The following is a 20,743-nucleotide window of genomic DNA, read 5'->3' on the forward strand; positions in this document are numbered from 1 at the left end:
TTTTTGGCAAGCGAGATGGAATGTGGATGGGTTTTCTCACTCGGAAAGTTCTGGAAAATGCTACCAGGTAAAAACAACACCACACTAGCGTAACATGAAAGCACAACTTCCTTATTTCTCCGTCATGACCACATAGTTCTCACTCACACACTTTTTTTGTAATAATTAAAAAATAGCTTTCATCAGCTAAAGTTGTAACCTTCACACTCTGAAAAAGGCACCATGTGTAGATAAAAAAATTTATTTTTATTTTAAAAATATTAATATTTGTGACAATATGTGATACTCTTGTGACAAGAGGACACGAGCACTCATCAGTCTTTCTTTTTTATTTTTTTTACTTGCAGTTATGAGGATGCCAAAGGCCAGCTCTCTCTGACGAAACTGCTTGCACCCGCTTACTTCATCTTGGGTGGTAACCGAACGGGTCAGGGTTGTGTGATAACCAGGACGAGAATAAACACATTAGACATATGGGAGTGAGTAAATCATATCACACAGAAGTACCAAATTTCTGTCTGCAATGCTTTAAACTGCCCTAAAATTTGTTGTTGATGTTAAAGACTTTATATGAAGCTTGGGAGATGGTACGTCCTGGAAACAAACTATGATCACTGGGAAAAGCCTATGATATTTGATGACCGCAGAACACCTGCAATGAAGTGCATGAATCAAACCACACAAGCGGTATGTGGCATTTTGTGTTAGAAGTAAAACGGCTATGTAGTAGTAATTAAGAGAGTAGGTTAATTAGTTTTTAAGTGCTTTTAAAATAATGTGCATATTTAGTAACTAATTGTTCATGAAGATGTTTTATAGAAGATAACAAATTGTAATTTCCACAGAATATTTCTCTGGCATCAATATATGATGTTCTGTCTACAAAACCGGTTCTTAATAAAGTAAGTCTTCCTTTCAGTTGAATTAACAACAGCCTTACACTTACATATATCATACTTATATTTGGTTTATTTTAATTTTTTTAATTTATTGTTCTTTCTTTCTTTCACTATTTTTTAGACAGAGAGACAAAAAGGGTGTTTGATCACATTTCTGCATCTGGTCTAATGTCATATAATAATGAAGCCATTTTCTGTCCTGTCTTTACAGTTGACAACCTACACGTCACTGATGGAAGTGTCTACTGGATCTCTGGAGTCTTATATCAGAGATTGTCCAAATCCATGTACGCCATGGTGATCTGCCATCAAATCTGAATTAACTAAGGCATATGAAATACTGTTCTGGATATCTGTCATTACATGGCGGTGTATAAGAAAAGGAGGATGTTAAAAATCATAATGGTTGCAATTCTATCTCTGAACTTGCACATATCTCTTCACATGGACACGTCTGTTGTAACTGCTTTACCACTGCAACATTTGTGCAATTGTTTCAATTTTGCATAACAAACTCTGAATAACCACACATTTTAAATGGAAATGTTTTTTTTATATATTTTCTTTGAGTGTTGCCTTTTTCTTTAATATTTTGATGATATAAGGAAATCAGTTTTTCTGAAACCCTTGGTAATGATGCTGAAAAGTATTTTTGTAATTTATACTGACATTTTATGTGTCTCTTGCTGGGACTGTGTTGAATGTGTAAGTGGAGGTATTACGAGTTACAAACAGTAATAAAATGTTTCATCAACAAAGGCTAAACTGAATTTGATGTGTGTAATTTTAATCCTTTTTACACCTACAATTATTAAACTGATGCAGTCCAGTTACAATGTCTCTGTTGGAGGTCTACTTTTGCAGCTAAATGTTAATACATTCAGTATATTTCTATTAGTCATTCAGGTAAGTTTATTCCCTGAGACCCGGAACAGTAGGCCTATGCTTGATTTCAGAGGCAAACTTACATTAAGTGGTGGCCCCAGCCAAAATTAATAAATAAGACCCTTTTTGTTTAAATATAGGTATTAGTTACCTAGAGAAATAATTATATAACATACATTGTAAACTTTTGGGGCTTAGCCCAAATCTTGGCAAGTGGACATTTTTCCCCATTTACGGCAGCTATAATATGAACTTGTGTTTCTCATAGGAATTTATGAGACTATCCTTGGTCTTTAGGGTGAAAATTTATATATCCAAAGTCCCGATCTGAATCAAAAGATTCACGAACCCGCAACGAAGTTCCAATCTAAATCAAACGATTCATAATACACGCTCCAAAGTTCGAACTGCATAATGATTATCAAACCATTATTCAGGTCTGAATCAAAAGATTTGCAAACCCGTTCCGATGAAGGCTGCGTTCCAGTCCATTTTTTATGCCCTTCACTCGCAAACTTCCCTCGGTTGTGGCTAGAAGGGATACAACCAGTGCCGATCCTAGACTTCTGGTTCTGGGCAGAGACGATCCTCTCTATACACAAAATACGCAAGCTGCGTAGGGCCCCCGAAACATCTGGGGGCCCCTTTGCTCTCAAAGATTATTTAATTTTAGTTTCGTTTTTGAATTTGGCCAGCGATTATGAAAACATGAATGACAGAGTGAAACATGGACGAATGTGTTTCATTCATTCGTTTATAACCACTCATACCCCACTCCACCACCGACACAGTTTTGCGTAGGACCCCCAGAAGCAGTGCCGATTCTAGACTTCTGGGGGCCCTAGACTTCTGTGTAATTTTATCTATCTCAACCAGTAATTGGTGGGCGGAATTAGTGTAAATAGCTTCTGCCAACAAGGTGGACTATTGCACTTAGTGTAAATAGACACTTTGTTAATATTAACATTTCAGATTATTTAAATGATCAGCCCTTGGGGCGGCCCTCAAAATGCAGGGCCCCAGGCAATTGCCTGCTTTGCCTGCCTTATTGCTACTGTACGCCTCTGCTTGATTTAAATTTAACTAGAAAACAAATTGCAGCAGGTTTCTTTTATGTGTTGTGCATATGCATGTCTATCATCAGCAAGATAAATTATTCTTTTAATGGTTTTACTTTTGGAATGAAACTCCCTCTCTCTCGCTCTCTCTCTCTCTCTCTCTTTAGGATCAGTGTGCCTCACACATGTTTTTCCCATTTTGTTTTTATGGGTGTTACAAATCAGGTATTCGTCCCTGCGTATCAGACATTCTTTAATCAGGATTGTTCTATTTATTTTGTAAACAAATATGCACGTGTTTTAGATTTACAGAGAATTAAATGTGTGCATCAATGTAAATTACAAAGAATTCTTTTTTTTTATGTAAAAAACATTTAAACTTTAAGGACCATTCATTTGTTTTACTTGAATTTTACTTGAACAAATTTAAGGATTGAGATCAAATGTCTCAATTTTTTATTCATTTACAGAAGATTTTCAGTCTTCTTTGTGACGTCTCGGGAGCTGTTTGTAGTTATCTGCACATCTGTTTTGATCCAGAGTGACTCAGCTCAAAGCAGTGCACATTCAACCACAGGAAACTTTGGTCAGGCACCAGAACAGACCTCAGAAGCATCTGTACAAGCTGTTGAGATTGTAGTTGTTCTTTAGTGCCTAAATTGCACACTGCATGACTTGGTTTACAATCTTTTATCTTTAAATACAGCATCTACAATGTCAGTTTTGCTCATCATTTGGATGCTTTGTACTACTCTGGATTTGTCAGACTCTGTAAGTATTGTCTTAATATTTATTTTGCTTCTTTCTTATGTGTTTAAATTACATTTAGTTACACCTAAATGAAACAGTGTGTTTATACTTTATTTGTATGTTGAGTCTACAGTAGTCATTCTGTGTGTTGTGTGTTTAGACTCCTGACGAATGTGAAGATGAGATACAGCGTCTTCGAGTGGAGTTGAAGAGTTTGGAACTTCGCCAGACAAAGCAACAGCAACTTATTCAACGATTAATGAATCACAACCAGATGGATGAACATTCCCTAAAAGCGGGCTCATTTTATGACATGGGAGACAACCAGTACATGGGTCAAAGCTCTATATTATTTTCTTAAGATGTAGTATTCATTGTGTAAATATGTTATACTTGTCTGATTATAACAGCACAATGTAATACTAACAAAAATCAATCTGCCACAAACAGACTGTGCTCAGATCTTCAAAAATGGAAGCACTCTGAGTGGGTTTTACATGATTAAACCACTGCTAAATCTAACCCGGATCAGAGTGTACTGCGATATGACAGAGGGGGGTGGATGGACAGTCTTCCAGAGACGCTCAGATGGCAGTCAGTCATTTGACAGGTATGGAAAACTCTATTTCATTGATGTGAGAAGAGATGTGTACTGATTAATAAATGAAACATGATGTCTCCATGTTCATGTTTAGAGATTGGAATGATTATAAAATAGGATTTGGTGACATGAAGTCCGCTAATGGAGAGTTCTGGTTAGGGAATGATAATCTGCATTATCTGACATCTCAAGGTGAGTAAATCTATGCATCTAAAATGCATGCAAACTGAAATAAATATGTCATAATAGGCCATAATTATATGTATATACAGGTGCATCTCAAAAATTTTGAATATCGTGAAAAAGTTCATTTATTTTTGTAACTTATTTCCAAAAGTGAAACTTTCATATATTCTAGATTCATTACATGTAAATTAAAACATAAAATTGAAAAGTAAAACGTTTCAAAATATTTTTTGTTTTAATTTTTAAAAACTTTCATGAGCTGTAAGCTCAAATAATCAAAATTAAAACAAAAAAACTTTTGAAATGTTTTACTTTACATGTAATGAATTTAGAATATATGAAAATTTCACTTTTTGAAACAAGTTACAAAAAAAGAACTTTTTCACGATATTCAAATTTTTTATTACAACAACCCTACATTTGAAGAATAGATGGATATATTATATTATATTATATTATATTATATTATATTATATTATATGTGACCCTACATAGGACAAGCAGTTTGAAGAATGGATTGATATTATATTATATTATATTATATTATATTATATTATATTATATTATATTATATTTTACCAGTTTGAAGAATGGATTGATATTATATTATATTATATTATATTATGTGTGACCCTACATAGGACAAGCAGTTTGAAGAATGGATTGATATTATATTATATTATATTATATTATATTATATTATATTATATTATATTATATTATATTATATTATGCACATATTTTAATAAAACACCTTCTGTTGCGCAGACGATTACACCTTGAGAATCAATCTGGAAGACTTTGAGGGCAGCCACCGTTTTGCAGTGTACAAAACGTTCAAAGTGGATAATGAACAGGTCTTTTTATTAATCTCTTCATAATATGATAAATGATATGTGGATAAATATACTGTGCCCATTATGAACCAACAGGTGGCATGTGAAGTTTCTAATAGATCAGTACAGCGGGGTGTATAACTGTATTCTGTTTCCATTAAGAACAGTGTTACACAATATCACAATTTATAAATTTCATTTGACCTGAATGGTATAATATCTGTTTATTTAGTTAATGTTTTAACGATCCCATTTGTCTTCTCAGAACCATTACCAGCTCCAGTTTGGCGTATACACAGGAAACGCAGGGGACGCTCTCTCTGGCAGTTATCATCCTGAGGTTCAGTGGTGGGCCAGCCATCAGGCAGGGAAGTTCAGCACACGAGACAGAGATAATGACCGCTATGATCGCAGTTGTGCTCAGGAGGACAAGGGTGGCTGGTGGTTAAACAGGTTTGCACCTTAACAATGACAGAGCTTTTCACATTACAGTAATAATGACAATTACAATATGTACAAAGGAAGTTATTCTCAAGTTCATACAGCTGCCCTATAGCAGAGTAACCACTGGTGTATTTCACTACTTTAACTATGAATATTTGACAACCAAGAGGTAACCATGAAGGAAATGATGAATTTGTGGATGAAGACAAATGACATTGTAGTCCAGCTTAGTAGTCCAATTCTTAAGTATTTACATATGTAGTTAAAAAAGCTCTTCTCCTCCATGTAGCGCAATAAAGTTCTCAAAACATCCTTGCGCCATCCTTGTGTTTTCCATCATAGTATTTTTAATTTGATTAATTTCTTAGTTAATATTAATAATAATTAAGAAATAAATCAGAATTAAAGAGGAAAGTTTCATTAAAATTGCATTTTTTTTTTTATTAATTGAATATAGAATACTAAATGATGTTGTCATAATTTATAGCAATACCTGTCAAGGTCTGTCAAGGTTAATGTAGCTAATAATTAACACGCAGGGGACGCTCTCTCTGGCAGTTATCATCCTGAGGTTCAGTGGTGGGCCAGCCATCAGGGAATGAAGTTCAGCACACGAGACAGAGATAATGACCGCTATGATCGCAGTTGTGCTCAGGAGGACAAGGGTGGCTGGTGGTTTAACAGGTCTGCATCTGTAACAATGACAGAGCTTTTCACATTCCAGTAATAATGACAACTACAACATGTATGAAAGCAGTTCTTCATTACATTAACTATGAACATTTGACAACCAAAAGGCGTCCAATATGTTTTGTATGTTGTTTCACCTGTATTCCTCTAGATGTCACTCTGCCAATCTGAATGGATTCTACCACAGAGGCCCCTACAGCGCAGTCACTGATGACGGAATAGTGTGGTACCCCTGGCATGGCTGGTGGTACTCCCTCAAATCTGTGCAGATGAAGATCAGACCAGCCAGTTTTGAGCCTAATGATGTTTAATTCATGGATCTGATATCTAAACCATGAAGGAAATGATGAATTTGTGGATGAAGACAAATGACATTGTAGTCCAGCTTAGTAGTCCAATTCTTAAGTATTTACATATGTAGTTAAAAAAGCTCTTCTCCTGCATGTAGCGCAATAAAGTTTCAAAGTTCTACAGAAAGTGCAAACACCATCAATATCAGGGTATTTAGAAAACTGACAGAGTATTTATAGAGCTGTTTTAATGTAGTAAATAAAATTTAATTTAAAACATTACATTACATTTACATTTTATTTTTAAAAAATGTTTTTTTTTTTTTTAATGTATAGGGTTGAAGTTTAAGTTAAAGATAACCTCTATATAATAATTTAAAAAACATTAAATAAAAAAATGTTGAAGGTTGTATTTTTTAAAAACACTTCTAACACTGACACACTGACAAATGTAGTAGAGTTTTTATAGTAGATTATTATTATTATTATTATTATTATTATAAAGATAGCCTATTATATATAGAATTAGAATATTAGAATATACTTTATTGTCCCGTTTCTGGGAAATTCATCTTGGACAACCGTGACATGGCCAGTACATAACTCACACAACACATTACAACTCACAATAAATTACACATATCAAATATATTAAAAAGCTACAATATATGCCAAACAAACTCCTCATTTTTGCACTTCTCTGTTGAATAGTTTAACAGCAGTTGGCACAAAAGAATTATTGTAGCCATATGATTTACACATCAAATCCTCAATCGTCTCCCTGAGGGTAACATATAAACATTCTCATGTAAAATATGTGTATCATCAGCAACAACTTTTTAGCTTGTCTTAAAACAGATACCTCATACATCTCCTGAACAGGTCGTTTGGCTTCCCAACCTACAATTTTTAAAGCAGTCTGTACAAGTCAAGCAAGTTTTGGACAGTCAGATTTCCATACCATGCAGTAATACCATATCTTATCAAACTCTCAAAAACAGACTGATAGAACAGAAATAAAATCCTCTGATTTACCCCAAATACTTTTAACCTTCGCAAAAAATATAACCTCTGCTGCAGTCTAGAACACAAGACTGTTGACGTGAGAAGACCAACATAACAAATTGTCCATATAGACACCCAAATATTTGTGTGATGAAACCTGTTCAATAAACTTCCCGTTTATTAATACAGGACTATGATCCCCCACAGATTTAGGGACGAAGATCATTTCAACAGGCTTTGTTCCATTTAAAATCAAAAAATTATCATCACACCATCTTACAAATCTATCAACTTCTGAAAAGTACTGCAAACAAGTAATATTCCTATGCAATAAACTCAGTATTGATGTATCATCCGAGAATTTAATTTAAAAAAATGATTGTCCTCACCTGAAACATACTCATTAAACAGAATGGGTGAACTAACACACCCCTGCGGTGCCCCCGTATTAGTAATTTTCACCTCAGAATAACAATTATTAACCCTTACTTGTTGTGTACGATTGGTTAAAAATTAATAAAACCATTTGATACAAAAGGGGTTCACTTTCAATTCTGTCAGCTATTGATATAGTGTAGGCTAGGAAGTGTCAACCGTCAACATTTATTTATTTATTTTTAGCTTTTTTAATTATAATATTTAGTTATCTTTAACTTAAACATCAATCCCTATGCATATGTGGTCGTGAACTGTAGCGGCTCGTGTCTTTCCTGCTGTGACGTCATTTAAGGAGAGCGCGAGCTCACCTGAGCTCTCACCTTTCCAGTGCACGCGCTGCTTTTAACGGTAGACAAATCTGTGAATCCCATTTTATCTCACTTCCGACGTGCGGGGTAAGTTCTCTATGCTAATTAGAGAAGTTGAGACGTCATTGTAGATATTTAACATTTCTACAAACGCACTTTTGTACCTTACATTTCATCCTTGGTTTAGTAGCGCGAGGCATGTTTGTGTTGTTACTCGAGTCGCGTGAATTGTCTTCAGTGGTTTTTGTTTACGTTTACGCCTGTTTAATGATTATTTAGTGTGTATACATTTATTCGAAGGGCATCTTCTGCTTTCTTTCGCTTTACAACTTTGTTTACTCCACGTGTTATTTATAGACGGAGATGCCAGAGATCCCAAACACGCCTCTGATGTTTCTGTCAGGTGCACAAGACAATTTAAAGGCAGCGATCAGGAAATAGATTGTGAGGTATGAGGGAGAAACATGAGCTCAGCAGGAAAAAGTAACTAGATTTAAAAGAATCCAATGAACTTGTTTTTCACCTTGTTTTAATTTTTTCTAGTCTTTTCTATTTCTATAGATTTCACTGAGAACACCGTTCTGAGTATCCTGATTTGTTTTTGATTGAATACTGTGATTAAGATGGTTTAGACGTCAACCAACCTATGTAATGATGTATTCTATGAATATTTTGAAGTGCGTGTTGGTTTGATGTGGCTCAAATGCACCATTAGTTCATGGTACTGTGGGACTTATGTGCTTTATGCCTTGAGCAGATATGGTGTACAGAAACGGTGAAAAGCTCAAAGGGCAGAAGCTTTGAATTCCAGAGCAGGTTATAGTGCAGGTGCCCTTTAGGACCTCCTACTGTAGGGGCAGAATTATCAGATTACTTAAACTCTGTTATTTATTCTATTTGCTTAGAAATATATATTATATTTAGAGTAGTGTCAATGGAAAATTATCACCTTTTTTGTTTTTGTTTGTGAGGGGATAAAGAAGGCATGTTGATGGCATAAATGCAACAATGACTGACCTTACAGTTTTCAAAAAGTTTCTGATACACTGCCATTCAAAAAGTTTGGGGTTGGTAAGATTTTTTTAATGTTGTGCTCACCAAGGCTGCATTTATCTAATCAAAATAACAGTAAAACAGTAATATTTAAATATTGTAAGATAATTAATTATAATAATTAAATATATTTTAAAATGTGATTTATTCCTGTGATGGTAAAGATGAATTTTCAGCATCATTACTCCAGTCTTCACTGGCACATGTTCCTTCAGAAATCATTCTAATATTCTGATTTCTTAGTATTATCTTTGTTGAAAACAATTGTGCTGCTTAATTTTTATTTTTATTTGTTGTTGGTTTTTTTTGTGTGTGTACAAAACGTTCCAGGATAAATAGAATGTTCAAAAGAACAGCAGTTATGTGAAATAGAAATCTTGTGACATTATAAATGTAGCATTATATTTGCAGACATTTTGATCAGGTTAACATGTTCTTGCTGAATAAAAGTATTTATTTCTATCAAAAGAAATTTTCACTGACTAAAGTTTTGAAGGTTAGCGTATGTCTTGCCAAATAGTCTCAAACAATTACAAAGTTATTTAATAAAGTTAGTAGTTATTTAATTATTGAATACGATTTTGTGCTTATATTTTATTGTTTGAGTGCCAGCAAAAATTACAGTCCATTGTTTGCTGAATCAAAATGGGTTGAATGATTTTATTTAAGTTTTTTGATTATGTAACTCTGTGGCCTGGTGTCCAACACTTCTTGGTATCTTTTGTTAACCAATATTATGGATTCCTACTCTTGTGTAAAGACCTTTAAATAGGGATTAATCAAGAATAGTACTGTTCCCAATGACCGATGTAATACCCCTCATGCCTGCTATTACACAACTTTAGGAAGTCAAGGTATTGTCAAGCATTTGTCAATACAAAGAAAGTGTTGCAGTTTTCTATGCCAATTATGCGTAATTGGATTGCTTTTCTAAATAGATATGACATTTAAATTCTAACTTTTGTGTGCGTTTGTTTTATCATTTTTAAATTTGTAACATTTATGCTTAGTTTTACATTAGAGGTTTTCCATGGTAGAAAATATCTGCATGGCTGACATCCAGTTTTTCTCCTCGTTTATCCTCTGATACCTAAATCCCTTAAAAAAATGCTACTGGCTGCTTGGCAACAGCATTGCTGCTTTTGGCCTGAGGTGCCCTGGCCCCTCCCCTCACGTCGGGCTTGTCTAGGATAGGGTAACCCAGTCACTGTCCCCTGTAAAGTTAGCCTTGAGGCTTTGCAGTGGGTTCAGTCGTGGCCTAGGCTGGAACTTGAAGAGCGCTGTACGAGTAGAGGCGTGTTTTAGTATGCAGGGACAGCCCAAAAGTGTGCTGACAGCAGCCTGGACTGTGCTACATTCCTATGAGACAAACCATTGCTGCGAGCCAGGAGCGGTGCTGAAGGAGGGACTGCTGGGGCTGATGGGTATTTTAGAGCTGGCAGTCTTTATATATGTGCGTTTAGTGTGGTGTAGTGTTTACCACAGCACTAATAGGATTGATCCTGAGACATGGAGCTGCGAGTGCTGCAGGAGCCTGAATAGGATTTGCTGAACTGACATAATGTTATGCCTGGTAGGACTCTGAGGGTTTTCTGATTTTTGTTTTTTAATGTGTTTTAAAAGATGTTAGCATGAAATTGCTAAGATTTAGATAAGTGCATAAATACTATTAGAATTCTATTGCATTTTTTACAGTTACAAGCTGAGGGTATTTAATTTAGGAGAGATGTAATTATTCATATTTTAGACCTGAATTAAAGTTAATGCAATTTGATTAATACAATACATCTGCATGCTGTAAAAAAAAAAAAAAAAAAAGTGTAAGCTTGTTTGTTATGCAATGTGCTATGTTTTTATGCCATAAACTGATTTAGTGCTCCAGTTATGACATTTTTCCAGACTGGGCTCTTAATAATTAGGCTGCTTCAACCCTCAAGAATGAATGATCCATTGTTTTCCACTGTTGCTTTTTATGAGAGTTTGACATATCAGTTTTATGTCCCTTCAAAGTTGAAATAAGATGCATACATCAATAATTTTCCAGGCGGTAGTGAAGTATTAACAGAGGGGCTCATGTTTCTTTAATGCCCAGCCCTTGCATGAGCAGTCGGACTGTAAATGACTAAGCACACTGTTAGTTCCCAAGGTAACCTTTCACTCAGCCAGTGAGTCGAGGTAGGAATTTTTGCACTCCTTTTTATATCAGAATATTAGGGAGAGTCATGTTTCAATGAGAGTTGAATTTATTTTATAATTATGCTTTTATGTTAGAAAAGGATGAGAAATGAATGGGATGCAGCTTTGTAGTTTTAATATCTTGGTCCATTTGATTAACTTGAAGATTATATGAATGTATAATGTTTAAGCAGCTAAATAAAGGATATTTAATATTTTCTTTAACCTGCGAGAGTGTAATATTACACGTTATACATTGTAAATAAAACAAAGATTATTGGTGTATGTTTTACAAGGAAATACTAATGTAGTCTTTCTACTTAAAAAAACAACAAAACAAAACAAAAAAAAAACGTTTAATTAAATGTTACTTGCCATTTCTTTACTGGCAATTTCTGAGTGAAAATTGCACTATATGATAAAACAGATAGACTCTAAACATTTATGACAACATGGCTTGCTGAAAGTTTGTGCTAATATTTTTCACGAGTAACAGTTGAAGAATATCAATTATTGATAGTCTACATTTTAGAAGCAAATTCCAAGTGACAATTACTGGTCATTGTTTGATGAACATTTACACATTAACCTTGTAAACAGGTTCTGGGTCTGTGATTTTTTGGTACTGCTATTTATTGGAATACAGTTTTGTCTGTAATCAGATTCATTACATAGTTCCACAGTTAAAGTGGCATGTTCACTTGCTGTGATTGTATGGGGTTTGTTATTTCAAAAGAAGCTAGACAGAGAGCTTGTCTCTGGATCTGCATAAAATGGCCTCTCTCCTCATTGTACTTGACAGAAGTGCATTAGAGCATGCAAGGCCATTCCCTCAGCAGAGGCAAAGTATGCCATGCCTTTTCAACCCCTGTGGAGTAATGCAGTGATGTTAACATGAGGAGACACAACCCAAAAAATAAATGAGACATTTTGGCACTCAGAAATTGTCATTTCAGCAGATTGCAATTGACCTTTTGTCTTCAATCTTGAAGAAAATGTATTGGTCATCAGATTTCATCAAATTAAGTGGCACATTTTGCAAGTATTAGTGTTTGTGTTAAGTCACAGCAAGCTTTCTGTGTTTGAAAAAGGCATGTCTGCTGGGGTGTAGCCGTCCTATCACGGAGCTAGATCTGTCCCTACTAAACACAGAGAGGTGTTTTCACTTGCACTCAGAGCTGCTTATCTAAATACACTAAATCCACATGCTCCCACTGACCCCTCACCAGTCTCCATCTAACCCATGATTTGTCTCAAACTCACAACAGGCCACTAGACCGCTTTATCTCAGCAGTTACTGTTATTAAGGGTTCCTTTGAATAGACTAATTACACCTGTTTGTTCTGTTTTGTGATGTTTTAGTTAAACTACTGTTCAAAAGTTTGGGGTCAGTAAGTTTTTTTTTGTTTTTTTTGTTTTTTTTGTTTTTTTTATAGCAATTGATACTTTCAGCAAGGATATTAAAACAAAAGTTTGTTCTGTTTTGTGATGTTTTAGTTAAACTACTGTTCAAAAGTTTGGGGTCAGTAAGTTTTTTTTATTTATTTTTTTTATTTATTTTTTTATAGCAATTGATACTTTCAGCAAGGATATTAAAACAAAAGTGACCGTAAAGAAATGTAAAATATTATAGAAGTTTTCTCTATAAATGCATGTTTTTAACTTTATATTCATCAAAAAAATCTTTAAAAATGTGTCATGCATAAAGATATTAAACAGCACAGCTGTTTTCAAGATTGATGATAATCAGAAATGTTTGAGCAACAAATCATCATATTAAAATGATTTCACAGCAATGAATTACATAAGTTATTATGTTTAAAGTTATTTTACCCCAAACTTTGAATGATGGTGTATATTCAGAGTTTCTGAGATGTTTTATAAAAAACACTTTAAAATTTGTTTTTCAGTTCCATTTTAAGAACTAGAGGTTGGTAACCTATGAGTAAGCTCTTGCATTTTTAATGGTGTTTCTCTAGGAAACATAAAGAATTAAACCGGGGATCAATTTCCTCTTTACTCTTAAAGTAATTGGTCAGTAGGTTATGTAACATCTCCACAAAGAAGACTGTGTTACTTTTGTAGCCAACAACACAACAGGTTTCACAAATTGTAATTGGCCAGGATGTGTGTTTGTTCAGTGAAGTATTGCATCAACAATAGCTAATACCCCTCTAATTTCAGCTCCAGCACATGTTGAGTCACCTTCATAACTTTTATAACCTCTTACATCAATCTAGACCATAGATGCATTGTTTAGAATTTCACTTTTAACTTTTTATTTTTCTCTCTCTCTCTCTCTCTCTCTTTCAGGAACATTCACAGAATGAGTTTCAATAAATAAACCTGTGCTGGAGTTCAAGGGACGACTAATACAAATCTCATAAAACAAGAGGTGTTTCAGATAGATGTGAAATTGCTCATAGCAGCTGCTCCATGGAGACCACAAGTAGTTCCATGAATCTTACTTTCTCCATTGAGGACAAAAATGGAAATAACATCACCTGCCCCAGTGAGCATTCCCCCGATTCACTAAGGGGCTCTAGCAGTTTGAGTTGTGGCGGTTCAGACAGTCCTCTTGATGTAGAAATGGAGGACTGTATCACTTGCCCAACAAAAGACGAGACTTCTTCCTCAAAGGTAGTGAAGTCAAGCAGTGCAATTGCTGTAGACTTTGTCAAATCAAACATTGACAACTGGAATGAGAATATGGCTCTCTTGATGATAGTGAACACAAAAAACACTGAATGCAATGGCAGTGACAGAAGCTCGGAAACCTCCCCTGATTGTGGAGAGCGAGAGCTGTCTGAGGTGGACTACTGCGAGCCATCACGCCGTGGATCCAGTGAGAACTGCTGCTCTGTGAGCTCAGGTGAGATGGTCATGAGGAGTAGCAGCTTTGTCTTGCACGAGAATGACCAGCCACTTAGCATCTCACTAATTGGGGAGTCCAGAACCTCCTTGGATATATCTTCAGATCTCGGCGTGGTATCGGGGATGTTACCTGATGTGTGTGAAGGCTTAGCCGAGGTGCCACAAGGAGAGCCCAAGAATCAGGGCCTGGAGTGTACCTACATCCAAGCCAACAATCAGACCTTTCTCATAGATGAAAAGTCATTGAGCAATGAGAAACTTGAATGTGTCACACCTGTTCATGATCACAAATTCAATGTGCAAAAATTGGTATGCAACAGCGGCGGATCAAATCAGTCAACGCCAATGGAGGGGAAAACTGTGCTTATTACTGCTTCTGAGGATTTAGACATTAGTGGCAATGCTCAGACATCAACTCCAGTGCAGTCTGTGAGTAACAAGACATTTTGCCTCCCATCTTTATCTGAGTCACCTCTGAATAAAGATGAAGGTGATTCAGTGAGTCCAATGGCTCAATTTATAAGTCAGCAGCAAGGAGCTGCCTCTCAAAAGTCCAAAACACCACTGATGTCCGCAAGTAAAAGCAAAAAAATAGAAATAAAACGGTTTCCGAAGCCTAACTTCAGTAATATAAAGTCTAAAATTATGTCACGCGCCACCAACCCCTTTAAGACATCAAGTGCACCAGTTCAAAAGACTTCACCAAACTCCGTCCCTCAAACTAATGAATGCCAGACTACGGACCAGCATAAGTCATTTCCTAACAAATCTACTTCTGCTGCAATAACCAGCACATCTGCCACACCAGCTCAAAATGTAAAGAGCTGTAATGCAGCTAAAAGAAGTCACTCATCTACTTGCCAAGAAAGAGGTCCAGCCTCGAAATCTCGACCTCGTCGATGGTCTGAAAGCGCGACCTCTTCCAAAACAAGTAAAGATGGAACACAAGAGAAGAATTCACAGGTCAACAGAGTTTTGAACAACCTCGTCACACCACAAAAAATCACTAAAGGAGGTGCAAAGACCAAACCTGCAGAAACCGAGTCAAATAGAGAGGACATGCGGGGGAATGAGTCTCTGAAGGTTCGTGGGAAGAATCAGAAAGTCAGTCTGATGGTGAGTATGTCATGGCAAATAACTGATATATGGATGTTATTAAGTAAAATTATAAAATGAATCCAGAATCAATCCTTTTAGATGCTACAAATGGATTTAGAGAGCACAACATTAATAAATCTCATACTATACATAACACAAAACAAAAAGATTGCATTAAATAAATGTAAGTGAGAGCTAGATGATGGTAAAGGTAATAGGGGAAATGTACATGCACAATTAAAGTTAGTTTATCCAAAAATAAGATTTGTTGTTTACTTCCCCTTATTAATCCATACGACTTTTGTTCATCTTCAAAATACAAATGTGAAAAAATAACAACAGGTGTTTTTAAAGAAACATGAGAGATTTCTTTCTCTCTTTTCAAAGTCTATTTAAACTTTAACATTTCAGAAAGTTAATAAATGGGTGGTAAACACAATCCATATGATCGGAGTAGTTTATTCCAAGTCTTCTGAAGAAACACAGTAGCTTTATATGCTGAATAGATTAAATGTAAGCTCTTATTCATGTAGAAACATTGATGATACACAAAGTACATATAGAGCACATCAAATATGGTAAACAAAAGCAAGCATTAATCTCATTGGTTGCAAACAAACCTCATGTTTTGAAGTCAAACTTTTGTTTGGAGGTACAGAAATTTCATTAAAATATCTCATATAAAATATAGAGTATGTTTTAAAGATGAATGAAGGTCATACAGGTTTACAGGTGGTGATACGAGTAAATGATGATAGAATTTTTGATTTCCCCTTTCCCTGTTTCTTTATATATCCAGTATCGGCCAATATAGCCAATCTGGACTGATAAAGATTAATTAAATCTCTAATATTGGGCCACTATTAAAAATGTTATGTTCTAAGTAAACTTTGAGTGAGTTTTGAATGATTTGGATCGGTTTTATTTTGGATTAAGGCTGCCATCTCAAACAAAGCACAGTTCACAAACAAAAACTAAAGAGAAAGTATTTATGCAGTGTACCGTAATTGCTGTTTTAATTACTGCTGCAAGAGGGCAGCAAGCTGAGTCTGTGGAAAATGCGTTCCATGTGCACACATCAAATAATGTTTACAGCGCTAGAGAGGGGAACAAAAAAAAAAACTTGGCAGTGACTTGAGAATTCCCATGGGGGACTGTATTACAATAGCTGCTCACGTCTCAAGCATGAGTTTCAGTCTCACTCTTCAGATGTGTTATGGCCAATGCTGCTGTAAGCGTGGGGAGCTCAGGCTTGGGGCGGCATGCGTGGGAGCAAATTGCTGAAAGGGGACTTCTCTTGCAGGCGGTGTCTGCCAGGCCAGCAGCATGTGAGTGGAGTAGAAGCAGGCTTGGCTCCCAGCCATCCCCAGCCAGGACAGGAGGCGCCTCTGCTGCTCACGTTCCAGCTGCAAACTTACGACCACCGCTTTCAGCCTCTAAGCTCAAACCTGGTACAGCGGGAAAAGATGGCAGCAGTACCTCTGACATGCCTTCACCCAGGAGCAAACTGAGCACGTCTGATGGTAAGGGCGTTGTGCACTGCAGAGCTCTATCTTTGTTGTTTGGTCAGCTTTTATTTTTACGGTGTGAGTTGGTGTATGGACTAATGGTCAAAGTTTTGAGTGATTCGTACTGTTTTTCTTTTTATTTGTCCTGTGTAGTGTCATTCCTGTCAGACTACATTGTAAGAAAACACTGGTGTAATGCTACATTAGAAGATAATTAAATGCATGTTGTGACATCAGTTTCTTCATCACTACAAATAGTTTCAGGAAGGACTTGATTTATTTGTAGATTTTGTACTCTACTGTTCAAAAGTTATTTTGAATATTTAAAAAAAAAAAAAAAAAAAGTATCTTATGCTCACCAAGACTGCATTAATTTGTTTTAAAAAAAACAGTAGTTTTATGAAATATTACAATTTAAAAGAATTGTTTTCTGTTTTAATATATTTTAAAATGTAATTTATTCCTGTGAAACTAAACTTTCAGCATCATTACTCCAGTCGTCAGTGTCACATGGTCCTTCAGAAATCATTCTAATATGCTGACTTGATGCTCCAACATTTCTTATCAATGGTAAAAACAGTTGTGCTGCTTAATATTTTTGTGGAAACCTTTTATTTTTCAGGATCCTTTGGTGAATAGAACGTTTAGAAGAATGGTGTTTATTTGAAAAAGAAATCTTCATTTCACTTAGTCTTTACTTTATAAATTGTTAATACTAAACAAATAATTTCATGTATAAACAGTTTCTTTTGTCACAGATTTGTGTTAGGCAGTATGTTTAATCACATTTCTTTTGTTATTCTTTTCTGTGGGCTAGGCTAGGCTATTTTAGGTATCTTAAAGGCCAGGTTTGGATCTTTTTTGGCAGATTTGAAGCAGATGTAGTTAAGTGTCCAATGTGGAGGAAAAAAACTCAACTTCCTGTAACCATGAACTTGGCACAAAACATTCATTGTGTTTTTGGAGGCTTGTGTTAAATTGCCTTTCCATTGTTTTTGTTTTTTTAAATAGTGCTCCGTTTTCAGTGCAAACATTTACAGCACAAGTATCTAGGCCTATACACTTATTTGTGACATCTGAATAACAATGGATTTATTGTTTGTCACTTCCCTCTGCAGTTAAGCTTAAAATCCATTTAACTGAAGGTGCAAGTGCAGTTTCAGGATCCCAGTCCAGATTTGCTCTGTTCGCAGCTCCAGCATCAGCCTCCAAACTGCCGGTGAAATCCAGATTACAGACCAAGAGCTCCAGCACTTCTCAGACAAATGGACATCCAAAGCAAGGTGAGCCTTCCCAGATTGTCAGCCCGGTGGAGGAAGAAAAAATAATTTATAAATAATTATTAAAAATGAAAATAATTATGGATAAAAGTGACTGATTTAGACAAGATCAACCTCATTTTATCCAGCTTGACCCATATTCCCTGCTAGGTCAGTGTTGCCTTAAATTCAAAGACTGATGATTAAATCCCTTATAAAGGATTCAATCTACTTTAACTAGATTTTTGAAACATGTCAACTTTGAAATATGATTTTAGCTTAAATATAAAGCCGTTTAAGTCCAAGTAGATTAAATGACCTGAAATCAGTTTAATCAGGAGTAGCACACATGAAAATATAGCCTGCTTTTTTCGGTCTAGACAGTGATGCTCTGTGCAGCTTTGTGCTGCTCTCATTGGTTGATGGACATGTTGTTTGTATGGATCAGGACACTCGGTCCCAGATGTCTGCGGGGCAGGGTTTGTTCCACCTCAGTTCACTTGGAGGGGTATGAGAAAGCAGTGCACATCCAAATAATGAGGACCTACCAATGCAAACAGACCTTATTTTCTCATCATTATGTTTAACTCGCTGTGGAAGGTCATGCCTGCATACAGAGGCACCTTGACTGAAATCTCAGAGCAAGTTTTTACTAATTCAACCTTGAATCTGCAGCCAAGCTCTTGTGCTCCGTGTGATCTGACTCTTTTGACATGTCTACTTATCGGATCTTGTCGCTTTTGTATTATTCCTTTGTTGTTTGCCTTTTATGGGAAGCCTAAGACTCAGTTGTGGAGAAGTATGGTTTTTTTTTTTTTTTTTTTTTTTTTTTTGCTTGCTTGCTTTTGGTAGGCTACTGCTCAAATGTGGAGTTGCAAATATTTCCGAATTTGTTTGTAATAACTACAATAACATGGGTACCTACCTATATTTTATCAGGTAGCAGTGTTGCTATATTGTTGTTTGTGGTTAAATCAAGTCACCTTTATTTTTGTAGTGCTTTATACAATAGAGATCATTCCAAAAACGCTTCACATGATTAAAGTAACAGAATCAGTGATGCAAACCTAAATGAGGCAAATAAGAATCCTGCTGTAAAGCAGGTGTAGCAAGACATTAGTGTGATTAGTCAGCTCTCGTCAGTTCAGTGTTGGTTCAATTCATTTCAATAACTGTGTAAAGTTCATTCATTATGAAATGGGTTCAGTTAAAGGCACAATATGTAATTGTTTGCCGCTAGAGGGCGCGTATTCAAAATAAACAAAGAAACAAAGGCGTAGTTTGATGACGCCGTGACTGAGTGTGGAATCATGGGAGTTGTCATCTTCATTCCCACAGCCGATGCACTCCGACGGGACTCGGGCAGAAATCATGTTCATGGTCGACCGCTTCCGCTCCTTCTGGTCGTGAATATGTGTGGGGAAAAAGCAGCGCTATTTTATCATACTAGATACTTTTGAAAGTTCTGTTTTAATGCTACTCTGTGCGGTCATCACCTGTCTAATAAAACGCATAACATATGAAAGCGTCTTTGGTGTTTCCATGTTTTCTACAAAACAAAACCGGAAATCGAGGGGTTATGACGTCATTGGCAGGCGACACAATATATTATAATATATCGATAATATTGCTGAATATTAAGTGCTTTTTAAACCCCAGCTGAGCAAGCCAAAGGTGACAAGGAGCCCAAACTCCCCAAATCAGGTGACAGAAATAGAGAAAAAACTTTGGGAGAAACCAGGTTCTGGCTTAAATGAACAAACACTGTCATATTGTAACAAAAGCCTTTCAGTATTATAAGTGCGGTTGTCATAACATATCAAAAATCACTATATCAGCTCATAGCAGTGGCGGCCCATCAAAGAAGGTACAATATCAGGGAGAGATCATCTGTTTATAGGAGCAAGGTTATCATCAAAAAGAGATGGGATGATAAAATCTGCTTACAGTATGTTTTATTGCTTTGATTGATTCACATATAAGCCTCCTAGGAAATTCTCACAAACTAATTTATGCACGAAGAAACTGTTGAGAATTTCTATTGGTTGTATATTTATTCATTAGTTTATTTATTTTAAATTAGACCATGCTGAGCCCCCTGTAGGAACCTTGAGTAAACCTCCTCCTAACAAGACCACATTGTCAAGGACCAAGCTGCAGTATCCACCTACCAGGAGTGTATCATCAGGTATGATGAGTCATATTTTCAATATAATTTTGAGCATGAACCTTTGCATCTCAAATGGAAGGCTAAAACAGTGAATCTCCTGAACAGGCTAGGGGATGTCTGGCTCAATTCCTCCAAAAACGAAAGAATCATGCAAGAAAAGAAAATGTTTAGAAACTAAAGCCTTTTTAGTCCCATTCATATTTTTTACATATTGAC

At 35.8% G+C, this 20,743-nt stretch overlaps 3 protein-coding genes and 1 long non-coding RNA gene across 15 annotated transcripts in view; 3 read left to right on the top strand and 1 right to left on the bottom strand.

The window, feature by feature from the left end:
- The first annotated feature begins 6 nt into the window (after positions 1 to 6).
- Positions 7 to 1,664, top strand: LOC107707198 (acid ceramidase-like). The gene is made up of 5 exons (XM_016511132.1): positions 7 to 67; positions 348 to 479; positions 564 to 687; positions 846 to 902; positions 1,111 to 1,664. The coding sequence occupies exons 1-5, from the start codon at positions 21 to 23 to the stop codon at positions 1,198 to 1,200; spliced, it is 450 nt and encodes a 149-aa protein (XP_016366618.1). The 5' UTR covers positions 7 to 20; the 3' UTR covers positions 1,201 to 1,664.
- A 1,754-nt stretch (positions 1,665 to 3,418) lies between these two features.
- Positions 3,419 to 6,796, top strand: LOC107707221 (fibrinogen-like protein 1). The gene is made up of 8 exons (XM_016511178.1): positions 3,419 to 3,613; positions 3,753 to 3,927; positions 4,043 to 4,202; positions 4,288 to 4,385; positions 5,148 to 5,236; positions 5,481 to 5,563; positions 6,239 to 6,343; positions 6,501 to 6,796. Exons 1-8 carry the CDS (start codon positions 3,557 to 3,559, stop codon positions 6,658 to 6,660), a joined length of 927 nt encoding a protein of 308 aa, XP_016366664.1. The 5' UTR covers positions 3,419 to 3,556; the 3' UTR covers positions 6,661 to 6,796.
- Positions 6,273 to 8,758, bottom strand: LOC107707222 (uncharacterized). 2 transcript variants are annotated; one of them, XR_001636234.1, is made up of 3 exons: positions 8,679 to 8,758; positions 6,487 to 6,610; positions 6,273 to 6,351 (listed from the first exon to the last, which is right to left on the bottom strand). It is a non-coding gene; the product is annotated as an uncharacterized LOC107707222 (long non-coding RNA). The 2 variants fall into 2 exon arrangements; XR_001636233.1 differs by lacking the exon at positions 8,679 to 8,758 and adding an exon at positions 8,034 to 8,317.
- Positions 8,400 to 20,743, top strand: part of LOC107707220 (microtubule-associated tumor suppressor 1 homolog A) — a 35,075-nt gene continuing 22,731 nt past the window's right edge. For 8 of the 11 annotated variants that reach the window (XR_001636231.1, XR_001636232.1, XM_016511173.1 and 5 more), the window contains exons 1-5: positions 8,400 to 8,477; positions 13,932 to 15,608; positions 16,894 to 17,113; positions 18,217 to 18,381; positions 20,441 to 20,545. Coding sequence is in view for 9 of the 11 variants with exons in the window: in XM_016511173.1 (XP_016366659.1) it covers positions 14,055 to 15,608; positions 16,894 to 17,113; positions 18,217 to 18,381; positions 20,441 to 20,545 (2,044 nt within the window). In the remaining 2 variants the exon portion in view is untranslated. Of the gene's footprint in view, positions 8,478 to 8,747; positions 8,840 to 10,997; positions 11,017 to 13,931; positions 15,609 to 16,893; positions 17,114 to 18,216; positions 18,382 to 20,440; positions 20,546 to 20,743 lie in introns of those variants that run through there. The other 3 variants (XM_016511168.1, XM_016511172.1, XM_016511169.1) reach the window with 3 other exon arrangements.

This window comes from Sinocyclocheilus rhinocerous, unplaced genomic scaffold, assembly GCF_001515625.1.
Source record: "Sinocyclocheilus rhinocerous isolate Xijiao unplaced genomic scaffold, SAMN03320098_v1.1 scaffold174, whole genome shotgun sequence".
NCBI classification, from domain to species: Eukaryota; Metazoa; Chordata; class Actinopteri; order Cypriniformes; family Cyprinidae; genus Sinocyclocheilus; species Sinocyclocheilus rhinocerous.